Source organism: Podarcis erhardii, assembly GCF_964252035.2.
Source record: "Podarcis erhardii genome assembly, chromosome: 7".
In the NCBI taxonomy this organism is placed as follows: domain Eukaryota; kingdom Metazoa; phylum Chordata; class Lepidosauria; order Squamata; family Lacertidae; genus Podarcis; species Podarcis erhardii.
The window spans coordinates 26,333,634-26,355,029 of NC_138511.1; the positions used below are offsets into that span (position 1 = coordinate 26,333,634).

Here is a 21,396-nt window from a genome sequence, read left to right on the forward strand (position 1 = left end):
ACGCAAAATGATATCACACACATGCACAGAAACATCAAATTGCGACCCACGCACGCGCAAACACGGGTTGCGTTCCTTTCAGGTTGCGAATGCGGCTCCAGAACGGATCCTGTTCACAACCAGAGGTACCACTGTATTTGAATTCTGGACAATGATTTGTTAAGAAATAATCAAAATACTACAATATTCAATTCCAGCTTCACTGCAGATTTGTTTACTAACTCTTTGGGACAATCACCTGAAAGGTTTCAGTTCTCAGGAATTATTGATGTGGGTGCTGATGGGTGCCAGAACTTCAAGTGACCCCAAATGGAAAACTTACCGGAATTGCAACTTTCGCTCTGGGTTAAAAATATGTGGCGTTTCGCACAAGCTGAAAAATAACACATAAACTACATGTTGACCAAGGCTTGGAGAATCTCCAAAAATTCTAGGCTGCTTGGTCAGATTTTATCACACATACAACAAATGCAGACACACTGGACTCCTTCTCAACATGAATCTTGGCTTTCCTTGTGGTCTTAAGTTCTCTACCTGCCTGATTTAAGTCTTTTCCAGATATTCTGCACTACCCTATTTTGTATTTGTGATCATGAAACACAAAACCTCATTCTCTTCTCTTATCTACTCAATGAAAGCAGAATATTGCTGAAATTTTTGCACGACAAAGAAAAGTTTGTAAATTTATAACCTTTAATAAGTTTACAAATGTACTGAGTTAATGAAGACATACACAAACAGCATTCATTGGGGAATCATAGCTATGTCATAGCGTTACCCTGTATACAAACTCAGAACAGTTTCTTTCGAGCTCATTTGGATGCAAACTTAACAATTAAAATCATTAAGCCACATGTTATCATTTTCTGTGCAGAGAGTGCTTATATAAGACAACCATTGGGGACATTGTTGACTGTAGATCATTCTTTATCCTTTTTTTGTCTAGGCAACAATCTTTTGCCAGTACAGCTTGTAACCATTAAACACAGGAACAATCTGAACATTGTTTCCACATCTGCAAATTTTCTCCTGGAATATTATTTGATACATATCTTGTGAGGCTTAAATTTTCTTTTTCAGGTTGAGCTTGCTTGGCGTACAAGTGGAACTGCAAGAGTTCATCAGCCAGAACCAGGTCAACACCATTTGAATACTCTTGCATCAACATCTTGATGCCATTGTGAACCTGTTCCTTGGTTGTTGCAGGTTTACCAAAAATAAAAAACTGCCAGCCGCACTCCTTTACACTGTTACTCTTCTGTCTAGGTTGGCTTCCAGAACTACCATGACAGGGATAAATGAATTTATCCTAAACTTGTCTCTTGCAGAAAATTTGTCTAAGGCTTCAGGTGCTGTCCAATCATTGGGGGGGGGGTGTTGTGTGTTGTTGTTTTTTTGTACTCCCTTCCTTCTTTTGATAGTTTTGTACTCTGCATCTGATAAGAGTAAATTTTGCTTGCTGTTCAATTTCATCTCAAATCCTGTTCTCCAAATGGAACTGCCTTTTGGTCTTGCAAATATTTCATGATGTCTTCTTTCTAACTATATCATTGTTTTTTGTGCTCATGAGAGAGGCATTGTAGGTGGTTCATGGCGGCTTACTCTGCCAGATCGGAGCCCCATTTTCCATAAACCACTGAACAGTTGACTTTGCTTGAAATGCATTGAAAGTGACACGTTTCCTTTATAAAATAATAAGAATAAGCATAATTCTATTATTTATTCCCCAATATGCTTTGTTTGACCTCACCCAGACAAACACCCCAGGTATCTGTGCTTTGGGTTGTCCCTTTTAAAAATAAAATTAAATGGGGGGGGGGTTTATTGGGTTGTTTTTTTAAAAAAAAAATTATTAATGGTTTTTTTTAAATTACAACATAATAAACAAAACGTACAAGAAATATCACATTTTATAACATATTTTCTTATCCTTTTTGGACTTCCTCACATCTCCCGCTCCTTCATTCCAAAATATAAAAATTAATTCAGCAATTTATCACCTTATCCCCATCTTATCTAATTTTCCAATGTTATATCTTGAATTTTAGATATATTCATTTGACTTTTTGAAACTTTTAGTTTAGCCTAATCATTATCTAAAAGTTGATTTTTTCCTAAATTTAACTTATCTTCATAGTTCACTTTATCTAATTCAATGGTGCCAAATTGTTTATGATCAAGCATCCTCCTTAACATTCATACAGTTTACAATATTTTTGCAAATAGTCCTTAAATTTCTTCCAATCTTCTTCCACCGTCTCCTCTCCCAGGTCTCGGATTCTGCCAGTCATCTCAGCCAGTTCCATATAGTCTATCAGTTGCATCTGCCATTCTTCCAGTGTGGGTAGATCTTGGGTTTTCCAATGCTTAGCAACGAGTATCCTTGCTGCTGTTGTAGCATACATAAAAAATGTTCGATCATTCTTTAGCACCCTCTGGCCAACAATGCCCAAAAGGAAGGCCTCTGGTTTCTTAGGGAAGGTATACTTAAATATCTTTTTCAGCTCATTGTATATCATTTCCCAGAAGGCCTTAACCCTAGGGCAGGTCCACCAGAGGTGAAAGAACGTTCCTTCACTTTCCCTGCATTTCCAACACTTATTATCAGACAAGTGGTATATTTTTGCGAGTTTGACTGGGGTCATGTACCATCTATATATCATTTTCATTACATTTTCTTTCAAAGCATTACATGCAGTGAAATTCAGCCCAGTAGTCCATAACTTTTCCCAGTCCTCAAACATAATATTATACCCAATGTCCTGTGCCCACTTTATCATAGCCGATTTAACCATTTCATCTTGTGTGTTCCATTTTAACAGCAAGTTATACATTCTTGAGAGTACCTTAGTCTTAGGCTCTAACAGTTCCATTTCTAACTTCGATTTTTCCACCTGGAATCCTAACTTTTTATCAAGTTTAAAAACTTCTTTAATCTGAGCATAGTGTAACCAATCTCGCACTTTGTCTTTCATTTTCTCCTGACTCTGCAATTTCCAATTATCTCCATCTTTTTCTAATATTTCCCAATACTTCGTCCATTTGGCCTCCATACTGAGTCTTTTCCGGGCCTTAGCTGGGTTGTTTTTGTTTTGATCATGGATTTTTTGTTTTTATATTTGTAATACAAAGCCCATTGTAGCATAGAAGCAGCTGTATAGTGGCATGCCACTCGTGGCTTTGTGTCGGAGGCTGTGGACAACTTAGGGTTGTCTGCCAAAAGTGGGAGTTCCTGCACCTCTTTTTCTAGAAAAAGAGCTCTGGCAATTAGTAATTACCAAGCAAACCAATGATGATGATGAAGATGATGATGATGATGATAATTGATTTGTACCTTGTGGCAATTAGTAATTACCAAGCAAATCAATGATGATGATGAAGATGATGGTGATAATTGATTTGTACCTCGCCCATCTATGGGGTGGCCCCAGCCACTCTGGACAGCTTCCAGCAAATATAAAAGCATTATAAACACCGAACATTAAAAAATACCCGAAGGGCTGCCTTTCGATGTCTTTGTTTGACATCTGATGGGAGGGCATTCCACAGGGCGGGCACCACTACCGAGAAGGCCCTCTGCCTAGTTCCCTGTAATCTCACATCTCACAGTGAGGGAACCACTAGAAGGCCCTCGGAGCTGGACCTCAGTGTCCGGACTGAATAACAAGGGTAGAGCCACTCCTTCATGTATACAGGGCTGAGGCTGTTTAGGCCTTTAAAGGTCAGCACATATATGAGCTGAGGGAGTGAGTTCCATGGTTTAACTTCTCATGGAATTCTACTCACTATTGATCCAGAGTAGATTCCAATGTATAGTTAGCAGTTGTTGTTGTTGTTTAGTCGTGTCTGACTCTTCGTGACCCCATGGACCAGAGCACACCAGGCACTTCTGTCTTCCACTGCCTCCCGCAGTTTGGTCAAACTCATGCTGGTAGCTTCGAGAACACTATCCAACCATCTCTTCCTCTGTCGTCCCTTTCTCCTTGTGCCCTCCATCTTTCCCAGCCCCAGGGTCTTTTCCAAGGAGTCTTCTCTTCTCATGAGGTGGCCAAAGTATTGGAGCCTCAGCTTCAGGATCTGTCCTTCCAGTGAGCACTCAGGGCTGATTTCCTTAAGAATGGATAGGTTTGTTCTTCTTGCAGTCCATGGGACTCTCAAGAGTCTCCTCCAGCACCATAATTCAAAAGCATCAATTCTTTGGTGATCAGCCTTCTTTATGGTCCAGCTTTCACTTCCATACATCACTACTGGGAAAACCATAGCTTTTACTATATGGACCTTTGTTGGCAAGGTGATGTCTCTACTTTTTAAGATGCTGTCTAGGTTTGTCATTGCTTTTCTCCCAAGAAGCAGGCGTCTTTTAATTTCATGGCTGCTGTCACCATATGCAGTGATCATGGAGCCCAAGAAGGTAAAATCTCTCACTGCCTCCATTTCTTCCCCTTCTATTTGCCAGGAGGTGATGGGACCAGTGGCCATGATCTTCATTTTTTTGATGTTGAGCTTCAGACCATATTTTGCGCTTTCCTCTTTCACCCTCATTAAAAGGTTCTTTAATTCCTCCTCACTTTCTGCCATCAAGGTTGTGTCATCCGCATATCTGAGGTTGTTGATATTTCTTCCAGCAATCTTAATTCCGGCATGGGATTCATCCAGCCCAGCCTTTCGCATTATGAATTCTGCATATAAGTTAAATAAGCAGGGAGACAATATACAGCCCTGTCGTACTCCTTTCCCAATTTTGAACCATTCAGTTGTTCCATATCCAGTTCTAACTGTAGCTTCTTGTCCCACATGGAGATTTCTCAGGAGACAGATGAGGTGATCAGGCACTCCCATTTCTTTTTTTTTTTTAATAGAATATTTATTAGGTTTTCCGAAATTAATACAAAAACAAAAAGAAAAAAAGACAAAAAATAACAAGAATACAAAAATACAAAATTAAAAAACGATTAAAACAAATACCATTTCCATTACTTATTTCCATTAACTTATTTCTCAGACCTCCTCTCACCTCCCCTTCTTGTATTCCAATTTAAATTATTAATTCAGCAAATCCTTATATCCCAAATTTAAACATCAAATACTTAAACATCATTGCTCATTCTTCAACATTTTTCCCTAAAGTCGACAAAAATTTCCCTTCCATGGCTTTCCCCAGTTCCAAGCAAATAACAGAACAGAATAAAAATAAAACAAGTTATAGTTATATACCCTTTGGATTTCCAGACTCCACCCACCCCTTTCCCGGTTTCAGTCCCCAACAAGTGTTCATCAATTCAATATCTTGTCTAGCCTGGAGATCTCACGTCCGAGGCTTTTAAATCTCTTTCAGTTCCTCTCTGCCGGCCTTTTTGATAGTCCTTAATGTTAAACCCCAGATTTCGGAAAGGCTTCGGCCCAACAGGATCCATATTTTTTCCAGCCAGCCCTCCATACTTGAAAAAAGCGCCTATAGGGTACCCCGACATACTCCTTTCAAGTCCAAATGTCCCCAAAGCTCCGATTTCCACCTTGATCAAATTTGTAATCCTTCGGTCTTCAGATCTCCACAGGAGGGGATCTCTCAGTTTTAGGCTCACCAATTCAGGCCAGGCTTTCCACATCAGATTGTTATTCTCCTTTATTGCCTTCATGTCAGGCCACAAATTGCAACTCTCATTTGACATCTGGGAAATTACAGCTCCTCCTTCCTTCTCTTCAGGAGCAGCACATATCTCCTTTTCCATATTCTCATAACACTCAAGTTTCCCTATTTGCTCAGTTGTATGAGCTTCCTGCTTCGAATCCTTATCAACTTCAACAAAATTGTTTACTGCTGAGACCAGAGTTGTAACACTTGTAGCCAAAACATCAATTTCCCCTTGTAATTTTCCCAAGAGAACAAATGTTCTATCCAATTCAGTCTGAATTTTCCCTCCTCCAGCCATTGTTGTAATGTCCTAAACCCCCGCTGGGGGGGTTCGTTTCTTAATATTTTTCAGCTCAAGTCCAATAGCCAATTTATTGTATCAGTCCTTCCTTATTCTCAACAAATTGTAACAAATATAACCAGCAGAAGCAACAGAAACAAAGTTCTCTTTTTCCCTCTGACAGCCAATTTGACAGCTGTCAAACTCCTCAGTACTTCATCAGCAGGCTCTCTAGCGGGACACTCCCGGGTCCGGGGGGGGGGTGAAACTTCAGCTCCCACAGTTAATCTTTTATCCTCCGGTAAAATTTCTTATATTGTCAAACCATGAGGGTTAAAGTCTTTTAGTAAAAGAAAAAAAAGGTCCTCTCGACCTTAGATGGCAAGTTCTTTGCTTTAAGTTATCTACAAAGGGGGGGGGGCGGACTTCCTTTTTAACCCTTCCCCGCTCGTTCCTAATTCAGAATTTTTTTTCTTTAAATTCCGAATTCCATATTACTCACGGGTTTTTACTTTAAAATCCAATTGTTCCAAGGAAAAAGTCAGCGCTCTCCGTCAATGGCTTGTGGCTTCACTCTGCAGAAGGAGCAATGAACTCACAGCACCGCGCCGCACCCCGTCCCCGTTCCGAAGCCTTTAAAAAGGCTCCTTCGCGGTTTGGGGGGGCGCAAATTGTGCCCGCCGAGTCACCAGGTTCACAGGCATCCGAGCCTGTGATTTTTAAGGGTCTCCGTGTCGCCGCCACAGACAAGACCCGATCCTGTGGAGCCGATTCCCTCCGAAGCTCGGAGGGAATCCGCCATTAAACAATGGCGCTAACCCGGAAGTCCCAGGCACTCCCATTTCTTAAAGAACTTGCCATAGTTTGCTGTGGTCGACACAGTCAAAGGCTTTTGCATAGTCAATAAAGCAGAAGTAGATGTCTTTCTGGAACTCTCTAGCTTTCTCCATAATCCAGTGCATGCTTGCAATTTGGTCTCTGGTTCCTCTGCCTCTTCTAAATCCAGCTTGCACTTCTCGGAGTTCTCGGTCCACATACTGCTTGAGCCTTCCTTGTAGAATTTTAAGCATAACCTTGTTAGCGTGTGAAATGAGTGCAATTGTGTGGTAGTTGGAGCATTCTTTGGCACTGCCCTTCTTTGGGATTGGGATGTAAACTGATCTTCTCCAATCCCCTGGCTACTGCTGAGTTTTCCAAACTTGCTGGCATATTGAGTGTAGCACCTTAACAGCATCATCTTTTAAAATTTTAAATAGTTCAGCTGGAATACCATCACTTCCACTGGCCTTGTTATTTGCAGTGCTTTCTAAGGCAGAGTAACAACCTAAACACGTTGCAGGATTTCCAAACTATAGACCGGAGGCAATTGTGTTTCATCCAGCAGAGCTTTACTGCCACTGAAGGCAAATGAGCATAATGGTCACAAATCCAATACATTCAGGATTGACACTGTCCATAAGAAATCCAGTTGCAGCAGACTTTACTTAAACTATGAGCTCCTAGCTATAGCAACCACAAATTAATTGCAGAGCTATCTTGAGTGCCAAGATGGTGTAAGCACAGCTTCCGGAACAGTTCACTTTCGGTGCAGCACACATTTCAACCGCCCGGCCTTCAACCACGAAGAGTTGAAATCACAGATGTTAAACGTGTGTAAGTTGCGCGCTACCTGTATTTTATCAACGTTGTCCACCATTGCTACTGAAGGCCACCTTCTGGACTGAACTCCATGAAGGTAGAGTGCCAACGACAGAGGTGAAAGATCTCATGGGGTTTAGAGAGGAGGGGACCGTGGACTAAGGGAAAGCAAACAGGTGCAATGGGTCAGTGTGTCTGATGGTTAACCAGAAGTTTGGTGGTTTGAGCCCACCCAGGGACAGCTGTGGGCAGTATTCCTGCATTGCAGGGGGTTGACCCTTGAGGTTCCTTCCAACTCTATGATTCTATGAAAATATCAGCAAAGTACTCTACAATGAATGACCCGATGCCTGCATACACTCCTGCTATTTTTCTAACTTGACCATAAGGTGTTGGGGAGGAGATATGGGAGAAAGGGGACAGGAAAGGATTGCATTCTTATCCCCTTATGTGCTTTAGGGTAATTGTTGATCACCCTAATAAGCTGCTAATGGATAACAACAGAGTGCCTGAACAATGCCTTTCAGAACATTGTAATTGGAGTGCTATTTTGTATCATGCAGACTGATGAAGCGTGTAGCAAAACCTGTAATATATCCGGAGAACAGGTCTCCTTTTGCCCACTTGGGTTATTCTCACCAGGGTGGTGGCTTTGATTTGCCTTCCCGTGATTGATCCATGCACACGGCTTTGTGTTTCCAACTCAAGACCCATTGAAGAACATCTCATCCAGTTCAATCTTTGAAAAACAGCTTTGAAAAACTTTTTCATATTCTCCAGTGTGCTACCTTTGCCGTTGTGGCGGCACGGGGTTGCCATTCTGTGACTGGACTTACGCTACTTGTTGAACGGTTCATTTATCCAGTCTGTATAACGTTTACTGCACATGTAACTTGTTAAGATAGAGTTGTACATTTATCCACTCCATGTTTACAGTATCTCCAGGCTTTGTCTTGCACATGGCACCTTAGGATGTTTGTTGTTTGAATGGTTATAAGTCTATCTCTAGTCTAGCTATTATTCTAGTAAATTTGGTTTTATACTTATAAGCCAGTTTGTGGTGGTGTTGTTTTGTTGTATTTCAGAACGATCTGCCTTTGAGAAGGGTACAAAGTTTTGATCGCTACTAACAGCTGAGGTCATCAGGGTGAACTAGGATTATCTGTTCTAGATTACACTGATTATGTCTTGTACATGTCAGGTCAAAGCATAAGAGTGCTGGTGGAAGAATGAATGAGATTCAGATCTGGGATTGGGAGGTTCTGGATAGATGCTCTGATAGTGAAGATTCCTTATGCCTAGGTCACACTTGCTAGTTTACAACAGTGGAGGAAGTATTATTCTCCTTTGCCCAGGGCTAATATCCCAACCCTGCAACCAAGCCACAATGATGCCCAGGGAAATTTCTATAATGACCACATGTTAGTCATGCCCATTAATTTTTATAAACACCTTAGACAGGCCAGCTAAACCAGGTGAGGGTAGCTGATGAGTCCCAAAGCCTCGGTGAATTAGGGACTTCACCTGCATGAGAAGACAGGCTCCAGCGGATTGAGTAAACAATACCAATAGTGGGCCCAACGGTCAAGGAGCTGGTTTCTGTATGTGCTGTTGAGGGAAGTGAGAGGCAGGTGGGGCACATCAATCTAGGACGCTAACCCATCTAGTAGAAGGAAAACTCTGGGACTAAACCTAAGCTGCCTTTCAGGAAATCTCTGGGAGAAGAAAAGACTAAGGAGTAAACCCTACACAAATTCTGAGTGGAGTCCCTAAGATGGTCGTATGTCACCTTTTACACCTCCTTCCAGCAACTTAGAATCAGCTTGTTAAAATCAAGGAATCATTCATTATCAGAGTTTACGGCCAAGAGATTATTTATGGGAGGGAAAGCAGCACCAGGAAGTTCCTGAGTGCAATGATATCAGGAGGTTCTATTTACCAGAAGCCTCACTTGTGCAAACTCTGTGTAATTCAACTGGGTTTTGCAAGAGATGCTCCTTATGGCTTTCAACTTGTGATTAAAGTATCAGATGTGACCATGGTCATTAAGCATAGGTATGGAAACAGTAATTAACTATGAAACATATACATGGGGAAGCTGTGATGACACATCTTGTTTTATTGATTTATAGACTACCGTATTTTTCGCTCTATTAGACGCACCGGACCATAAGACGCACCTAGTTTTTAGGGGAGGATAGCAAGAAATAAGAAAGCAATGCAAAGCCTCATGAGTGAAGAGGGAGCGCTCCTCCCTCTCTGCTCAGGAGGCTTTGCGGGGCTATCCCTGAAGCTAGGAGAGCAAGCAGGATCGGTGCGCACCCATCCCTCTTGCCCTCCTGGCTTCAGCGAAAGCAAGCCTCCTGACTTTCCCCCCACCTCCCACAAGAGCCGCACGCTCTGTCCCTTCCCCCACCTCCCGCAAAAGCCAGTGATAGCCGCACAAAGCCTCCACGGGGTAACGGGATGAAGGCTCCCCGCTGCCCTGTGGAGGCTTCACACCGCTAAGGCAGAAGTTAGAACAACTAGAGGGAGCACTGCACAGCGCTCCCTCTAGCTGTTCTGGCTTCTGGGGTAGCCCACGAAGCCTCCGCAGGACAGCGGGGAGCCTTCATCCCACTGCCCTGCGGAGGCTTCGTGGGCTACCCCAGAGCTGCTCAGGAGCGCAGGGCATCTGCGCACAGCCTGCCCGCTGCTCCCAGGGCTCGAGGGGGAAGCTCGGGTTTTGGCTGCCAGCCCCAAAGAGCAGCTCAGGAGCATGCCACACTCTGGCAATTTAGCTCCAGGGACCACACATTCGCTCCATAAGATGCACAGACATTTCCCCTTAGTTTTTGAGTGCGTCTTATGGAGCGAAAAATAAGGTACTTTTCCTTCAAGGTTCTTACCCTTCCCATTTTCATTCCCACAACAGTACTGTGAGGTATGAAAAGTTGGAAGGGACCCTAAGGGACCATCTAGTCCACCCGCCTGGCAATGCTGGGATCTCAACTAACGCATCCCTGACAGGAGGCCATCCAACCTCTGCTTAAGAAAACCTCCAAGGAAGGAGATCCCATCACCTTCCAGGGGAGTCTGTTAAAAGTTCCTACCATCAGAAAGTTCTTCCTAATATTAGACAGAATCTAATATTAGTTTTGTCCTTTGAGTCCATTGTTTCAGGTCCTAAGCTGTGCAGCAGCAGAAAACAAGCCTTCTCCATCTTCCATGTGGCAGCCCTTCAGATATTTGAGGAAAACCTCTGTCTTCCCTTCTCCAGACTAAACATACCCAACTCCCTCAATCATTCTTCACAAGGCTTGGTTGCCAGACTTTGTTTTGTTTTTTAAAGCACAACTTTGGCTGAAACTGAAATGATCTTGGAAAGGCACCAGAGCAAATACTCATTAAAGGGTGTGTCCTACTCAGTGTAGACCCATTGAAATCATTAATTTCAAGGGGGCTACTCTGAGTAGATGAACCCTAAGAATGCAATGTGTCTAAACAGCAATAGGCAGCCTGTAGCCTTCTAAATGTGGTTGGATTCCAACTCTCATCGTCCCTACTCATTGACCATGCCGGCTGGGGATGATGGGACTTGCAAATCAGACATCTGGAGAGCCACAGGTTTCTGACCCCTGACTTAAAGACACTCACTGGTTTGTAGAACGCGCTTGAACTCATTGTGGCTTTTGAGAGAGGACATGTTCATAGGACTGTAGTTCATTCTTGGCTTGGTTTATACATGGCCACATTAATTAAGAACTGATAGGCACATATGCAAATACAACACCTCTATAAGACTGTTTGGTCTGATAATGACATGGCTTAGTGTGTTTTGCAATCTAGGACTTCTTGTCATCTAATGGGAGCATGATATTAGTCTTCACACCTACTGTTCAGGGGAAGGGCAGTAGTACAGTTGTAGAACATCTGCTTTGTATACAGAAGGTCCCAGGTTCAATCCCCAGCATCTCCAGGTAGGAGATTCACCACAGTTTCCCAAACTTGGGTCTCCAGCTGTTGTTGGACTACAACTCCCATCATCCCTAGCTAGCAGCACCAGTGGTCAAGGATGTAGTCCAAAAACAGTCTCCTTTCTTGTGGCTTCCAGCAGCTAGTATTCAGGACCGTTGCTAACTCCAATAGGGCTAGTAGCAGTTGTTAGTCTTCTCCTCCATGGATTTGCCTAATTCTCTTTTACAGCCATCCCTGCCTCCTGAGGGAGTGAGTTCCATGGTTTAACTTCTCGTGGAATTCTACTCAGTATTGATCCAGAGTAGATTCCAAGGTATAGTTAGCAGAGTAACAACCTAAACATGTTACAGGATTCCCAAACTATAGACCAGAGGCAATTGGATTTCATCCAGCAGAGCTTTACTGCCACTGAAGGCAAATGAGCACAGTGGTCACAAATCCAATACATTCAGGATTGGCAGTGTCCATAAGAAATCCAGTTGCAGCAGACTTTACTTAAACTTACAATAACTTATAATAAGTCTAAACCCTAACACTAAGCATACTATGTGCAGAACACCACACCAGAAGGAATAGAGATAGAATGAGAAAGTGAAACCCAGGCTCCTTCTGGCTTTACTTTTATAGTCAGCATGACCTTGACAGAAAGAGATAACAGAAGGAGTTTAAGCCAGCTGTACTCAGCTTCTCTGAAGGAATAACCCAAACATCATTAGATCTCTACACATCAGATCAATACTTTCTGTACTAAGACATGCAAACTGACATAACTAAGCACTGCATGAAGAAGGAAATCTTTTAATCCAGCCTGAATTTTCCAACATCCAGTTTTCTTCTCTGAAGGCCTTCTGAATGTTCACAGCCAGCTCTACCAAACATTATGCTGTAGCTATATCAGATGGGCTCCATTCCTGGCACTGTTGAGTCAAGGAACATGCCACCAACAGAGCCTGCTCTTTGTCATTGCAATTATGGGGTGAGTTGAGAGGACTCATCACCTGGCCATTCCACATCCAGAGGCAGGTTGTAGTTAGGAGAAATAAGCCAACTGCGCTAATACTACAGAAATGCTCCTTTGACCTGACTTGTCCTACATTCTATGGCGAATCCATTAGCTCACTAGCACAGGTCTACTATTATTACTTTCTTTTGTAAACAACGAACACTGCCACACAGGCAGTATTTATTTATCGTTTGTTTCAGAAAATGCTTATATTGCAGTTTTTTAAACACACACACATACACCAACCTCAAAGCAGTTTGCAAAAAGATAAAAGACGAAAATCAAGGTGTGTGTGGGGGGGGACCTAATATTCTAAAACAATGCAGTGGTTAAAATACAATAGTTAAAATACTAAAGCAAATTAAAATTACCTCAACTTCCTAAGCATCTAGGCAGGCTTGTCTAAAGAAGAAGGCAACTGAAATAGTACAGTGAAGGCACCTATGATCTCAATAGGCAGGGAGTTCCAAAGTGTAGGTGCTGCGACACTCAACAATTGCAGACTGGGTATTATGTGACCCCCGAAGTGGTGTAGGGTTGCCATACGTCCAGATTTCCCCAGATACATCCTCTTTCTCAGGCCTAAAAATTCTATGGGACTGTGCTTTGGGGGACTGAACTCCAGGTTCCCTGAACCTGGATTGGCTGCAGAGGCAGGTTCCTGGCCTGACATGGCTGGCTGTATTGAACCTCAACCTGTTAGACTGCTGGACCACTCGCTAGCATTTGCTTTTGGGACTGTGTACATCAGTGGGACTGGTTGCCAGGTACGCTGGGGTTCAGGGCATGCCAGAATGCAGTCCTGAAGTGTGTGAAATCCTGTGGCGAGGCTTTACAGGTCCAGGAATGGCTGAAGCTATCAAACTATCCGCACTTGGTCAAAGGCACTTCTAGCCACAGAGACTACCTGAGCTTCCAGTGACAGAGCAGGATGCAGAAGCACTCCAAACTGCAAACCTGCTCCTTCAGGGTCAGTGCATCCTGGGTAGGCAAGATACCATGGTTGATGATGCTGAATGCTGATGAGAAAGTAAGAAGCAGGAGCAAGGTTGCACTCCAATAGTCCTGCTCTCTGCATCAGGGTAACCAAGGTCAATTCAGTTCCATGGCCAGGCTGGATTGGAATGGATCTAAACAGCATGACAGTGCCCATTTTAGGTTAGGATCCTACTAATTCCTCCTTAGATCTCACTTGACTTCACTAGGTTTACTCTGAATAGGACTAATGTTGGCTACAACCTATTATGCTGAAATGACCTCATGAGAAGGATCTGTTCTCTTGTCTTCTATAAAGCAACCTGCACACTAATGGTGATGTCCATGTATAAATACAGAGAGACACACACTTTCTAGACCTGTGTTTCCCAAACCTGGGTCTCCAGCTGTTTTTGGACTACAACTTCCATCATTCCTAGCTAGCAAGACCAGTGACCAAGGATGATGGGAATTGTATCCCAAAAACAGCTGGAGACCCAAGTCTGGGAAACACTCTTCTAGACTAAGCAGGGATGAGCAATATCTCTGTCCCTGCAGATGATTTTGGACTTCAGCTCCCATGAGCCCCAGCCAGCATGGCCAAGAGCGATGGGAGTTGTAGTCCAGCAACATCTGGAGGGCCACAAGTTCCCCATCCCTGCCCTCTTCATATCTCTGTCTATTTCTCTATATAAACATATGAGTGCAAATTTAATAAATAATAAAGTTTGGAATATTAATTTCCTTAGAAATGAAGTCCATTTTTCCTATCTAACTTGCTCCCCATTGCAACCTCCTTTGATTTATTGATGAGCAGCTCTTTGTTGTCATATGGGTGTTTTGCATCATGGGCAGAGGTGGAGCCAGGCTGATACTGTCTATTCTAATTTGTCCACCAGACCTTTTGCCCTGTGACAAATATGTGTCGAAGCTCTTTCATCGCCTACATAAAGAAACAACTGGTTGACACAGCAGGAGGAGCTGCCATAACCACAGCATTTGCTTTGCCCACAGCAAAGTGGAAGGATGTCCTTTGGCAGGTTCGTAGCATCTGCTCTTGTTACAGTTTGCATCTATCCAGCCTTGTTTTTGGTCTCCACTGTCATCCACTTTGCCCAAGCTGTCTTGCCTCCTGGAATTGACCAGCCATTAAAGCTCCGTCTTTGTCATATTATATTCATCTCCTTGTTCCCTCTGGTAAGTTTTCCTTAATTCTAAGTACTCAGAAGCTCTTAATCTCAGAGTTATAGGTTCAAGCCCCATGTTGGGCAAAAGATTCCTGCACTCCTAAGCCTATTGCGGAATGGTATTATAGCCTCCAGGGTCAGGGAAAGTCTAGCCATGCCTATTAACTATTGAGAACATTAGCAGGGTAGGGTTGAACTAGATGTACTCTTGGTCTGAACTGGAATGGGAGGAACTGTCAATTTTGTTTTCTCACCTTTCCAGTCTTAACTTCACTCTACCTTTGCCTCAGTTTCTGGTACATGTTTGCTTGTTCCTTTTAGAAATGTTTTCAAAAAACTTCATGCATATTTTTGAGCTCATTTGCTCGTTCTTAGTGTCAGTGAAGTTAATCCTCTTTATTCAAAGAAGCAAAATAGCTCAGGAGGCCAAGTGAGCACGGCAACTCTTCCCCAAAGAGTTGTTGTGAGGACTGAAGGTCCCTGCCTTCCCACAGATCCCTAAGTCTCTTCCCCCACCCAGGTCCTTCTCAAGCAATCTGAGACTCCATTGCCTTATCTGTCTCTGCTCTGCTCTCTTCATACCTCTTCTGGTCCTGGGAAACCAGGGGAGAGGGAAGCTGATTGCAGCAGGAGGGGAAGACTCACTGTCTTCTTCAGCAGCCTGCTTGGCCTCCCTCCCTTGTAGCCTTTGCTTCTACCTCTGCTTCTGGACTCTTCCTGCTCACCAAACCCTGTTACCTCTTCAGCTCCCGACACCGCTTCTGCTCCCTCTTCTCCCTCTGACCATGTATTGTGGTCCCACTACAACTCTCCAGAACAAGATAGAGGACTGGATGAACCAGTGGGCTAGTCTTCTTATGTCCTTACCTGTCACCTTACCCCTATCATCTGCAACCTCCGGCCATTCTGGCTGCAACTGATCTTGACAAGACCTCCAATCTTCCCCTTGAGTTCCCAAATTAAGTTCCTTAAATATGCACTTAAACTTTACTTTCTCTATGTTATTTGACTTACTATAATTTTTTTTTTATAAAATTAACCTAGTTACACACCAAAGCTCAATCAAGACCTGCCAATTGATTTTTTGACAGTGTTCTTTTACATATACTCTGTATGTATCCCACTCTCTGATACATTTTTCATCTGTAACATCTCTTAACCTTTCTGATCTCACCAGCTCAGCGTACACTCTTATTTTGTTTTGCCATTCTAATTTAGATGGAATCTCTCCCTTCCAGCCTTTTGCAATTAGCATACTAGCAGCAACTATAACATACATAAAGACTCTCCTGAAATTTTTGGGGATTTCATTACCCATAATTTCTAGCAGGAAGGCTTCAGGTTTTTTAGGGAAGGAGCATTTGAACATTTTCTTGAGCTCATTATAAATCATTTCCCAAAATTGTCTGATCTTTTTACAGTTCCACCACATGTGGATCCATGTGCCTTCAGCCTCCCTGCATTTCCAGCAAGCATTTGTCTCAGATCTGAACATTTTGGCAAGCTTAACAGGCATTAGATGCCACCTGGAAAGCATTTTCATGCAATTTTCTTTTAAATCATAAAAGGGTAAAGGTAAAGGGACCCCTGACCATTAGGTCCAGTCGTGGTTGACTGTGGGGTTGCGGCGCTCATCTCGCTTTATTGGCCGAGGTAGCCGGCATACAGCTTCTGGGTCATGTGGCTAGCATGACTAAGCCACTTCTGGCGAACCAGAGCAGCACACGAAATGCCGTTTACCTTCCCGCCGGAGCGGTACCTATTTATCTACTTGCACTTTGACGTGCTTTCGAACTGCTAGGTTGGCAGGAGCAGGGACTGAGCAACGGGAGCTCACCCTGTCGTGGGGATTCGAACCGCTGACCTTCTGATCGGCAAGTCCTAGGCTCTGTGGTTTAACCCACAGCACCACCTGCATGTTAAATCATAACATGCTGTAATTTTGACATCTTCCTTCCAGAGTCTCTCCCAACTTTCCATGTAGATGTTGCAGCAGCGGCGGTTCCATTTATTGCAACTCTATAGTCATCTGACCTTCTCAAACAAATAGTTCACATCTTTTTTTTCCTTTTTTTCTTTTTTTCTTTTTTCTTTGCAAACAGGGAGCAATTGGGAAGAAACTGGGACTGTTCTCTGTTTTGGATCTTTGGAGACTTGTAGCAAATGGGATCCCACTCCCCCCGGATGCATCCCTTCTAATTCAGAACCAGCAGTTTGACGAGGTGCCGGTCAGGGTTTATCAGCCTAAGAAAACAACTACTGGGAAAAGGAAAGCTTTTGTTTTTATTCACGGAGGGTCTGGTATCTTTGGAAGTCCTGGTAAGAAAAAAAGGCTTCTTTAGATGACGACTGAGCAAACAAAATTACAGAGTGTTCTTTTTAAGTCAAAACAAAAACGAAACCCCATCAGTGCTGTGCTACATTTTTGGGTGATTTAGTTTTTTCAGTTGGGGAAAAAAAGCTGCAGAGGTGTGCTGAAAAAGTTGCAACCTACCCTTAAGGTCCAACTCTTTCTTTCTCTCCACTGGAGGTTTTTAAGCAGAGGTTGAATGGCCATCTGTCAGGGATTCTTTAGCTGTGATTCCAGCTTTTCAGGGGGTTGAACTAGGTGATCCCTGGGATCCCTTCCCGCTCTATGATTCTATGATTCATTCACACCCTGCATAGTCTGCTTGTCTGCCCTGCTTTTGTAGAAGCTTATTACCCACACCCCCTCTCCTTAGGCCACATCTTTCCCTTGCTCTGCTCCATGCTCTCCTCAAATATACGGGGATAGCTCACTCAGTAGAGCATGAGACTCTTAATCTCAAGGTCACGGGTTCACGTCCCATGTTGGCCAAAAGATTCCTGCAGCGGGTTGGACTAGATAACACTCATGGTCCATTCCAACTGCACAATTCCATGATCCTAAGTGTCCTGAACTGTGATGAAGCTTTCTGCTTGACTATCTGCACGGACCTCTAAGTCTGTAGGCTACATTCCAGCCAGAGTTAGCCTATAGCAGTACAAATGTAAGATCTTTGTCCATTGCTCCACCTAATTTGTTCGTTTGTTTGGTTGTTGGATGTTTGCATCAGGCCCTCCCCACCACCCTTAGCCTCTGCCCTCTAATAATAATAATAATGATTATCATAATTATAAGAATATTTATTTATTTACACATACATACATACATACATACATACATACATACCATCTGGGCAGCTTCCAACAAAGATTAAAAATACATTAAAACATGAGTGATTAAAACTTCCCTAAACAGGGCTGCCTCCTAGAAAGTTTCCTAAGAGGGAATCTAGGACCTGGGCTGAGAATAAAAGATCCCCCCTACCCCTCGCTTTAGGACATCACCTGGCCATCTCTCTGCAAACAGTTTAAGGGGTTATAGTTGGTTTGATTGACCTTGTATGCATTTCAACTGTCTCACTTTTAGAGGGCTACGAGAGATTATTGCGGCATATTGCCAAGGAATGTGGAGTGGTGGTTGTAGCTGTTAGGTAAGTGCCATCTCCATCTTGCCATTGCTCCCTGATTACGCTCTTAAAACCCAAGGCATTTCAGCACCTGTGGTGAAACACCCAATGCTGCACCTGCAATGGGAATGCAAGCTGCTAAAGGAGTCTCCCCTGCTCTCCTCTTTCCAACTCAGCAACAGGGGAAGCGTTCCAGAGAGATCTGTTGCTAGTCCCCCTAGACACAAGGGAGACCAGCGGCAAAGCTGCGTGCAGGAATGGGTTTGCTGCCCCTTCATGGTTGCCTCCTGAGGCAGCCATCTCACCCAGCCTCATGTGTAGGTTGACTCTGGTGAGGTGGCCGATCAGATGTCTGTGGGAACCAGCAAGAAGGATTTGAGGATATAAAAGCACTCTGCCCTTCTGTGGGTCTTCCAGCAAGTCCTATTCAGAAGCATTGCTACGTCCAAATATGGAAGCAGAGCAGAGACATCTTGGAGCGTAGCCCTCAATAGCCTCCTCCTCTATTAATCTGTCCAATCTTCTTTTAAAGCCATCCAAGATGGTGGCCATCAATGCCTCCTTTGGGATAGCACTCCCTAGATTAACTATGCACTGAGTGAAGAACCCTTCCAACATTCAGCTTCATTGAATGTCCGCGAGTTCTAGCGTCACAAGAGAGCGAGAAAAACCTTTCTCCACAAGAGACCGAGAAAAACCTTTCTTACCTTGTAAGAGCCAGCTGTGACCATCAAACTGGCTCTCTAGCCTGTCTGCATCTCCCTCCTCACACCAAGGTTTTCAATTTCATAGCTTAAAAATGGAACATGTGTGCCTTTGCCAGACCTTACTAGGGACACGGGTGGCACTGTGGTCCAAACCCCTGAGCCTATTGGGCTTGCCGATCGGAAGGTCGGCAGTTGGAATCCCCTTGACAGAGTGAGATCCTGTTGCTCTATCCCAGTTCCTGCCAAACTAGCAGTTCGAAAGCACACCAGTGCAAGTAAATAAATAAGTAGCCCTGTGGCGGGAAGGTAAAGGGCATTTCCGTGCGCTCTGGTTTCTGTCACGGTGTTCTGTTGCACCAGAAGCGGTTTAATCATGCTGGCCACATAACCCAGACAGCTGTCTGTGGACAAATGCCAGCTCTCTCGGCCTGAAAGCAGAGATGAGTGCCGCACCCCACAGTCGCCTTTGATTGGACTTAACCATCCAGGGGTACTTTACCTGCCCCCCCCTTTGATGGGTTCATGGTATGTTTTCTGAACCAGGATGTTTATATAAAAGAGAGACTGAATGATTCTGAGTACTCAAGATCACCTCCATGCCCATGGCTGCACTGCTCTTGGGGGATCAGCCCCTAGTTCTAATTTCAGTACCTCTATCACCAATTGAAAGGGACGCGGGTGGCGCTGTGGGTTAAACCACAGAGCCTGGGACTTGCCGATCAGAAGGTCGGCGGTTCGAATCCCCACAACGGGGTGAGCTCCCGTTGCTCAGTCCCTGCTCCTGCCAACCTAGCAGTTTGAAAGCACGTCAAAGTGAAAGTAGATAAATAGGTACCGCTCCGGTGGGAAGGTAAACGCCATTTCTGTGTGCTGCTCTGGTTCGCCAGAAGCAGCTTAGTCATGCTGGCCACATGACCAGCTGTACGCCGGCTCCCTCAGCCAATAAAGCGAGATGAGCACCGTAACCCCAGAGTCGACCACGACTGGACCTAATGGTCAGGGGTCCCTTTACCTTTACCACCAATTGAAAACAGGATAATAATTCTTCTGCACATATAATAAGAAGCAATGACACCCCTTTTTTTCCTCTCCAGGTATGGGCTTGGTCCAGAGAATCCTTACCCAAACCAGTATGTTGAATGTCTCAGGGCCCTTGTGTACTTCATGAGGAATGTTGCTGATTATCATGTGGACTCCTCCCGTATTATTGTTGGGGGGGACAGCTGTGGGGCCAATTTTGCCACCGGGCTTTGCCAGTTGCTGGTGGACAGAAAAGATCTCCCCAAGATTCATGGCCAGATGTTGATTTATCCAGCACTGCAGGGAATGGACTTCAACCTGCCTTCCTATCAGCAGAACAGCCAGGTGCCTATCTTGTTCAGGCAGGTGGTAGGCCATCATATATGCCTTTACCTGAATAAGAATACTTCCCTTGCGAATGGTGTCCTGGAAGGCTGCCATGTTCCTGAGCATATCAGACTGAAGTACCAGAAATGGGTAAATGGGGACCTCATTCCTGAAGAATTCAAAGTCAGAGACTACAAACAGCAAGACCCCAAAATATGTAAATTTAAACCTAAGGTGTATGAAGAAATGAAACAACTATTGGAGTTGCCATTTTCACCACTTTTTGCTGAAGATGCTGTCATCCGCAAGCTTCCACAGACATACATTTTGACCTGTGAGTTTGATGTGCTTAGGGATGATGGGCTTCTGTACAAGAAGCGGTTAGAGGACAATGGTGTGTCTGTAAAATGGGTCCATCTTGCAAATGGCTTTCATGCGGTGGCCATTTGTTTTGGCTATGGGAATCTGTCATTTCCGACGGCAGATCAGATTGCGGAAAGTGTAGTGGAATATGTCAAATCTTTATAAGGCAAAGGGACAAGGAAACAAATGGTCTTGTCCCACCCTCTCCTGAAATGTTGAGACCACATTACATCTCTAAGGAAATGATGTTGGCTAAGGCCCCCTGCCACTCACCAAAAAACCCCAAAAACAAATGGTGTAGTACAAATGGTTGTATTCCATTAAATCCAACACAGAGTAGACCTATTAAGATGAATGTACCTAAGTTAGCCATGCTCACCAATTTCAGTGTGTCTACTCCAAGTAGAGCTATCATAATAGAAATCAAATTGTTGGCGTACATCTGTCTTGGGAGACAATGGAAAAGTGAGTCTTTGATTGTGAGGTCAAACTGTTGGAAGGTCGCAGTGCCTGCTGTGGCTGTAGGGACCGATGCAGGAGAGACATGTTTTGTTGCATCTGGGGCAGATTGATGCATTCGGTTGTGCTGCTGGCGTTTCTTCTTTCTGCACTCCTCCCAGGGAACATTCCTCCTCTGGTCACTGCTATGGACACAACCTGACTGTCTGTCTCCAGGCACTGTGGTTGTCTGAAAAGGATTATCACACGGCTGGGTTGATGTTGCCAACCTTCACAACTTTGGGACTCTGTCCTGCCATGTGATACCCCAAATCCTCCTGAGACAGTGCATGTGGAAGGTGTTGTGGCATTGCTTGTAACGGTTGCCCACGACTC

General features: G+C 44.0%; 1 protein-coding gene across 2 annotated transcripts; it reads left to right on the top strand.

The window, feature by feature from the left end:
• The first annotated feature begins 14,403 nt into the window (after positions 1-14,403).
• Positions 14,404-21,167, top strand: LOC309346884 (arylacetamide deacetylase-like 4). Of its 2 annotated transcripts, none has more exons than XM_081871202.1 (4): positions 14,404-14,525; positions 16,775-16,991; positions 18,106-18,169; positions 19,947-21,167. In XM_081871202.1, the coding sequence occupies exons 1-4, from the start codon at positions 14,406-14,408 to the stop codon at positions 20,725-20,727; spliced, it is 1,182 nt and encodes a 393-aa protein (XP_081727328.1). In that variant the 5' UTR covers positions 14,404-14,405; the 3' UTR covers positions 20,728-21,167. The 2 variants fall into 2 exon arrangements, with proteins under 2 accessions (XP_081727328.1, XP_081727327.1); XM_081871201.1 differs by having other exon boundaries at positions 14,434-14,682; positions 19,947-21,164.
• The last annotated feature ends 229 nt before the right edge of the window (positions 21,168-21,396 follow it).